General features: G+C 40.0%; 1 protein-coding gene across 1 annotated transcript in view; it reads left to right on the top strand.

The window, feature by feature from the left end:
• Positions 1–1,522: 1,522 nt before the first annotated feature.
• Positions 1,523–8,099, top strand: part of LOC148042140 (uncharacterized) — a 106,883-nt gene continuing 100,306 nt past the window's right edge. Inside the window, exon 1 of the mRNA XM_087685615.1 lies at positions 1,523–1,896. Coding sequence (XP_087541741.1) covers positions 1,787–1,896 — 110 coding nt within the window. The 5' untranslated portion in view covers positions 1,523–1,786. The remainder of the gene's footprint in view (positions 1,897–8,099) is intronic.

Below are 8,099 nucleotides of genomic sequence, written 5' to 3'. Positions count from 1 at the left end.
TTCTTAGTTGTTGTACAAAAAAAAAAACCCATGGTGGATCATTTATCAAGCACGAGAAATGGGGAACCTACCAGGGGAAGGGAGTTGTGGATGACCTTTTGGATGCCCATCTATTTTGTATATCACATGAAGAAGAACTGCTCAATGTAGACCTTACTCCATATTGGCTTAACAATATTGTTGAGATCCTTGAGAAGGGACATTTGGATCACCCAATTGAAAAGATAAGTCTTAGACGTCTTTTCCTTAAGGCCCAAGCTTACTAACTAATTGCAAGACAATTGTATCAATTAGGACAAGATAGTCTTATGAGATGATGCATGTGTGAACATGAGATGTAGGACATGCTCATTGAGGCACATAGGGAAATTGTAGGAGGACATTTTGATAGAAACACAACATCAAGGAAAGTTCTATAGTCTCAATTATGATAGCCACCCTTGTTCTATGATGCGGCTAGCTTTATGAAACATTGCAATGAATGTCAATGCATGAAAACACTAATGAGAAAGGATAAAATGGATGCGACTTTGACAATAGCATGTAACCTTTGAAAAGTTGGCGATTAACATCATTGGCCCCACTTGTCCAATGATATAGTACTCACGAGCAAAGCACATCATTGTAGCTACATACTATCTAATGAAATGGGTTGAGGCAAGAGGCACATGAAAGAACGATGTGAGGACAAGAGCTAAATTCTTATGGAAGTAAGTCATTTCTCAATTTGACTACCCCATCAAGATAGTAAACGACTAAGACACTCAAATCATTAATGAGGTAGTTGTCCACATTTATAGTCATCCACCCACTGAAAGTCATACCCTTACTACCCTCAAACAAATGGCCAAGTTGAAGTGACCAACAATATTTTTTTGAAAGTTTCAATTACATTATAGGCACTCTAGGGGCACTAGTATGTATGATTATGATGATCCAAATGTTGAATGAAATTTACCTTATGAAATATTAGATTTCTCATCACACTTTCGTGATTCACCAAGAAGAGATGGCAAGAACTTGCGATAAAAGCGTGCCCAAGAAGCTTGACAGGTCCCAACTCCCTTTGAATGAGGAGGAGGCTAAGTACAACATGAACATGGACATATGGAAGCACCACAACTTGCGATATCGCCATAGTTTAAATATTGGCAAGGTTGCTATTGGAGTCCCAAAGGTAAGAGAGCGAGTTAGTAGTGTAGTGTGCCTTGAAGTCGAATGAGGGGGAAGTGGATCACCCCAAGTGCACCAATTTCCTGACGAATCTTGGCAAGAGTCCCAAAGGTAGGAGAGCGAGTTAGTAGTGGAGCAGTGTGCTTTGAAGACGAATGTGGACAAATTCGAGGGGGAAGTGGATTGGCCCAAGTGCACCAAATTCATGACAAATTATGACCACAACAAGCAAACATGGAAGGTGATAATGAAGGCAAATGAAGGGACACCTTTGCTTTGCTTATTTTGGTTTTTACTTCTGGTATTTTGAAGGATCATAATAATATTCTCTATTTTGTATTTTAGCGTCTTTAATATCGCAGGGCCATAGCTAGTTCTTGGCTCATGTCTTTATGGTGCCTTGTAGCAAGCAATGGAACCCATAACACTATTTGACGATCGATTCCTCGTTATTTGCCATACGCAGTGATTCATGGCGAAGATTGAATCCCACCCCTGAAGATTGAGAGAGAGAGAGAGAGAGAGAGAGAGAGAGAGAGAGAGAGAGAGGGCGGGCGGCTGTAAATCAGTAATAACCGAGCATCTGAAGCTGGCAATTGGAGCCTAAGGCTCCATGGCGAACGGCTTCTCCTCCGATCATGAAGGAGAGGTCCCTGTCACCCCAACCGATGCCGAGATCACTCTCAAGAAGCTTCTGGACAAGCAACTCTCAACCACTGGAAGGTAGAGCCACCACTTGCATCGGTTGTTTTCCATTTGAAAACACACACATTAGTTCTCTGTATTAACATATTCAATTAATAATTACTTGTCAACACAATTAATAGTTACTGTGGAACATTTAGATGGGTTAATATTTTATGTTCTTGATTAAAGAATAACAATGAAGAGTGACTGGCTGTTCTTGAAAATAAGAAAGACAGCGAAGAGTCATTCGAGTGGGAGGTCAAGGACTGTCGGAAGGCAGGTTCATGATTCTTGAAATGATAAAGGAAGCTCAAAGACTGTGACAATGAAAGGCAGGTTCAAGATTCTTGAAATGATAAAGGAAGATCAAAGGCTGATGGGTTAATATTTTATGTGCTTGATTAAAGAATAATAATGAAGAGTGACTGGCTGTTCTTGAAAATAAGAAAGACAGCGAAGAGTCATTCGAGTGGGAGGTCAAGGACTGTCGGAAGGCAGGTTCATGATTCTTGAAATGATAAAGGAAGCTCAAAGACTGTGACAATGAAAGGCAGGTTCAAGATTCTTGAAATGATAAAGGAAGATCAAAGGCTGTGGCAATGAAAGGGTAAAGACTGCCTGTGTATGCTGAGATAGCAATGTGGCATTGTCACCTTCTTCCATTCAGAGTCACATATGGTTCATCATTAGGGACTTCTTGGTTGGCTATGTGAAGAGATGTTAGGTTTTGGATCGAGAAAACTTAGAAAGTACAAACACGACTAAAACAAAATAGCTCAGAAAAATGGAGAAACGGAAAATAGATAGAAGAGAATCTGATGAAACTGAATGAATGTTGAATGTAAATGAATGTATGGTCAAAATGCTTAAAGACATAAGTAACCCAACAGCCAATGACGCTTTTGGGAGTGGGCTGAGGGAAGTGTCAAAGTGTGCCATCCATCAAAGATGGATTCTGAGTGGAGTAACGCAGTTGGAGTAGAGGAGGATGAAGAAAAGTGCTGAAAACTCAAAAATGACCTGCTGTAGATGCAAATGCAGATCAAGCTGATGCAGAAAAGTGCTAGAATACTCAAAATGCACCAGCTGGCAGCTGGAGTGATGAGGTGGCAGCTAGGGCAGTCCGATCCACAGCCTCCAAGAGTGAACCAGCAGCTGGGTGATGATGAGGGAGTGTTGAATCAGTAAAACATGGCTTGTCCTACTGATGGCGACAGGCATCTGTGGTAAACAACAGGGTGGGCGGGTCCAATCTGAAGCAAATGCGACATTGGATTATGTTGTCAACAGTTGGAACCAAACGTGGATATGGGCAGCCTCCAGATGATCAGGGTGGCGTTAGTAGATGGTCACGGAAACTGCTGCTGGACAGCCATTGGAACGTGTAGATTGATGAAGAACTAAGATGCAAGTGACTTAGCACACTCTCTATTTATAGAGATGGAATCGACAAAAAATTAGGGTTTTGCTTATGGGACACTGAAGCTGAAATTAGCTTTTCTTTTCAGACAAGGGTGGTGAAACCGGATGTACAATTGATTATAACAAGCAATGTTCACATAAATAGCCAAATTAAATGAATTCAACACTTTTATCAACTTTGGATTTGAATCCCTGGAAAGAAATGGCAACACTGATTGGCCTCAAAAACGTTGACACCTTTTGTAGTATATCTTTTTAATTTATTTTAGAAATTGATGAGTTACAACAAGCAAAGGCCGAAGCTTTGTAATTTGGAGAACCAAGCAGAACTTGGAATCCCTGCAAGTTCCATCAATTGAAATCTTTCTCAATTTCAGCAACTTGAGGCTCAATCCCTCATAATTTTGGAACAACCTGCTGTCCGCTACAGCCAACAACTCTGAATTTGAGTTTGTGCTTGATTCTACATCCCGAGAGTCAAAATTGATCCTTTTCGTGCTGCATGCAGTTCAGCCCTGCTGTGGACTACTAGATACCGCCCATTTTGCTGTCCACCGATTGAATTTACAGCAGCAACCTTCACAAATGATTGAGGCATGCATGCATGCATCCCAAGGCAGGTCATGCAAACCCTAATTATTGCTGATTACATACTTGACGTAGTAGTTGTTGCTTGCCTTGATTTGATGAGTAGTAGTTGTTGAATTGTCTAGAAGGTTCATGATTGCTGTCTTGAGCTTCTAAATTTCCCTCCGTAGCCTTCTTTAGCATTGCACGGCTAAGAAAGGGCTGATTGCCACATTGTAGGTCAGCTCTAACAATTGGTAGACCTGCCCATGTAAAACTTAGCCTCTAGGCTGAATTTCCAACCATTTATAAGTCAATAAAATGAAAATTTCTTTACCCTTTCCGACCTCCTCTAATAGTGAAAGTCATTCCCGACTCTCTAGACCAAGTTTGTCCCAGGCACCCATTGGCACTTGTCCGCAACTACTTCTACCAGTCCTCGAGTGCCAAAGCTAGGGTTTTTTTGTCGTCGTGTCTCACATCTTACCTTGATCTCACATGTGCACAACACATGCACAAGTTGATTGCCACAATGAAATAAGTTGGAAACTCATGACCCTATGACAAACCTCCCCCTTGAATCCTTGCAATCACCCTTGATTGCTATGCAATGAGACAAAGGTATGAACTACTATTGGAAATACATGTAGGAACACACGCAAACAACATCTGCAGCTATGGGTTACTCATGCTTATGCCCTTTGCATGCTGAAATTTCAGCCATCAAAACCAAGTTACAATCCACGCACATTAATTATATTTATTGTTAGAACAAAAGGCAATAAAAAATTATGCCAAAATTCAAAGATGTTCTGACCATTCCAAGGCAAAGTAATGCAAAAATCGAGCATAAACGTCTCAACCAAAGATGTATCACATGTGTTTAATGTAGCCCATAAAATACATCTTATGTGTCCCATATAGATCTATAGTTTTAGATCCTAGGTACAAACTATACTCATTTGCACAATGATCCACACTGACTAGTACATTGAGTAGTGATCCTCTTAGTGAAAATATTGCTAGCTTATAGCACCTTGAATGAAACCAAAGTATATTCAAGACTAGTACATACTTGAGCTAATCCACCTTGGGGGAGTGTAGGTGCTACCTTCCCCTTGAGTATTAGGAAACATGTTGGACTCTCTACTTTGCTAAGATTAAATGAGCATGATCCAATCTCGGGTCTAATTGAAAGGCATGGATGAAAAGCTTAACACTTGAGGATTATTTGCTAGGTCACCCTGCTTGTTCATTTGCATCCTTATGCAAATAATTTGGAAATTTCACCAAGTAGTGCTTGGAAATGTTACCTCTTATCTTTCTTTCCCTCAAAACCATTTGTAATATATCTGCCCTTGATTATGTGACGGATAACGTTTTAGTAGTTGCCCAGAGTTTAACTTCCAGCTGTCGCCATCCGTAATCTAACCAGAATGATCGGATTTTGTCTGCGGCTAGTTAACCCTAGGTCTACCCTGTAGAGGAAGCATCCTGCCGTTACCCACGGAAGACCGGCCTGAAGGTTCCTAATTGACCTAACAGTCACCTATTAATAACTAGCTTACATTTGGAGGTGTCCTTCGAGAGGCTTATTGTCCGGAAGGAGCGACTGCCATTACCCTTACCCTTGGTTCATGCAGTACAACGTTTTTCTCCAGTACCAGACTAAGGATTTATGAAATCCCTCGTAGTGCTCTGGCACAGCCGCCGTATCTTTCCCCTAAGATAATTTACAGTTCGGGTTTTGAGACCAAACCCTAGGTAAGTCAGCGAATCAGCCCTTCCTAGAGTTTCTTCCTAGCGTTTGTTTTTGGGGAAACCTCTCGGCTAACCGAGACCACCCTGCTATAGGACTTGATTCGTCGGGAATCTATCCACCCGCTTCCCTCTATGGAAGTTCTTAGTTATCTAATTACCTACCACATTATGTGAAACATATAAAAACAACTTCGTTAATTAAAAAGAATTCTTTTATGCACAGTTGTTTGTTTGCGTAATTTACTCACGGACATATAATCAGAATAAAACAAATTCATTGATTATGTTCCATAATGTGTGTTTTCCCGCCCATACAGGAGAAAAATTACAATTTCATGTGCTACCTCTTGCGGCGCATTTGCACGTCACTAAGATTAAATCCATCTATAGCTAGCGTTTTTTAGGTGTCCCAAGTAGAACTTGGGCTATACAGGGAACCAAGTAGTTCCTAGGTACATAAAGGATTTACTAGCTAGATTCCCCCTGGTACCCTATCCACCTCCTACTTAATACGATCCTTGTTGGGAGACCTCTCGTCATCAGAGCCGGTCCATACTTCCGCGGTGGAAAAAACATCCCCTCTTGGTATGGAGATTCAATACCTATCCTTGGGGGAGTATAGAGCTCCTCAATTTTTATATGTTCCAATACTTAATTCAATCATGATCTAATCTAGAAAATCACAAATAAGATTAATGTCTTCAAGTAGTTATGACTTCAATCAATCATGCAACTTTCAAGTGATGATTAATCTAGTAGCAATCGATACTTGAATTTCACATAATGAACTCTTCCCCTTGGAATTTAACTAAGGGTATCTAGATTTTGGAGTCTCTAACTTCCTAGTTTAAGGTTTATTCTTGTAACCAAGTTTCTTGGCCTTAAGTCAGTTTCTTTAACTTAGAGTTATGTTCAGTTTTTTTTTAAAATCTTCTATTAGAGCTTCTAGATTAAAACTATATCCTTGGCTAGTTTCTTCAGGGTTTTATTCTTAGTAAATTCGTCTTGAATTCACTAGTCTTATTTTCTATGGGATTAACATTAAAAAGTGAATACTGTAAGATCGTAGTATTTCTCAAGAGATTTATCTTATTTCTATTGAATTTGGATAGAAAATTTTAGAAAAACTTGTGGTATCACGATCGGTGAAGTGTTGTTATCCATGTCCGTGACTCCGTTAGTGACTCCCTTGCTCCCAACTTCAACTGTTGCTTCCACGTTAGTAGGGTCATTCGCGATTTTCGCATTTGAATTCTTTTTCTTCGGGGCCATGATGGAAATATGATTCGTAGAAGAAGAAGAACACGACAATAATACCGGTTGGCAAGGGTGTAAGACTCTCGATGATGATGATGGATATTGTGGGATTCAATGATGTAGGCCTCGCGGATGGTTCTTCTCGTCTCGTGGAGAGCAATACTTCTCTCTCTTTAGTAAACGGAATAGGGACGAGAGTAGAGGTATGACTTCTAACCGGATTGATAGAATAGGATAAAGTTCTTCAGTGTCTTCTCTTATCGGATTAGAGTAGAAGAGGATGAGAGACCTTGGCATACTTGGCAACGGGCTATGAAGGCTTCGTTGGCGCCGTTGGCTGCGTGCAAGAAGCTCCCACTAGCTTGTAGGAAAAACTTCCTGGGAGGTCACCCATCTCGGTAGTGTCGTCACCCAAGTGCACTTAACTGCCAAGTGACTATCCACTAGGTTAATTCTTTTTGTTGTTCTATACTACAAACATAGTTTTAATAAGCTAGTCTTGGGAGGGTCTTCCAAGTCTTTCTTCCATGAACTGGTATATAATACCTCACCAATAATAATTATTATCTTCATAATGAGAGTCAGTTTCATAATTAGAGCTAGTATTTAAAAAAAAAATAAAAATAAAAATGCAGCATAAATCAATTTTCTTTGGAATATCTACGCACATTAAAATAAACTAAGTAATGGGGATATTACACCATACTAGAATCAGTTAGGATAATCCCTTGCTCTATAAACCCCCCATTCACATATAGATCATTTATTTGCAGCAAATAATTCTTTGAGCTTAGCATCAATTTACCATGGCTTGAATGATCCATTCCTCTTCTTTTGGATGACAACTTCTCAGACTTGGTTGTCTTCTCCTCTGAATTCCCTTTAGCATTCTTGAATTTGGTGGATTTTGTTAGTAGTCATTGTTAAATTTATTTATCCTCGTGTGTGAATGTCACCAGGTGGTGATACTTTTTGCAGTTGCTTTCCTTATTTACTTATATAAATATTTTATTTTTCTTTTCTTTAGTTGCTGTTGTTTTTTACCCCCTAGAGTTCTCTTGGATTAAGCTGGGATCTTTGCATGGCCAGAAGAGGCAGCCATTGGGACAAATTGGACTAATGGTTTGTCTGAGCCTTAGGACCGGTTCCATATTGAATGGGCACTAAAGAATAGAATGCTAGTGGTTTGGGATTGTGTGCTTAGCCACTGGAGATGGTGTAGGACAATGAGC

Source organism: Lygodium microphyllum, chromosome 1 (assembly GCF_053477565.2).
Source record: "Lygodium microphyllum isolate KBCC chromosome 1, Lygodium_microphyllum_v1.1.10, whole genome shotgun sequence".
NCBI classification, from domain to species: domain Eukaryota; kingdom Viridiplantae; phylum Streptophyta; class Polypodiopsida; order Schizaeales; family Lygodiaceae; genus Lygodium; species Lygodium microphyllum.
This window is presented reverse-complemented; position numbering and strand designations above follow the sequence as displayed.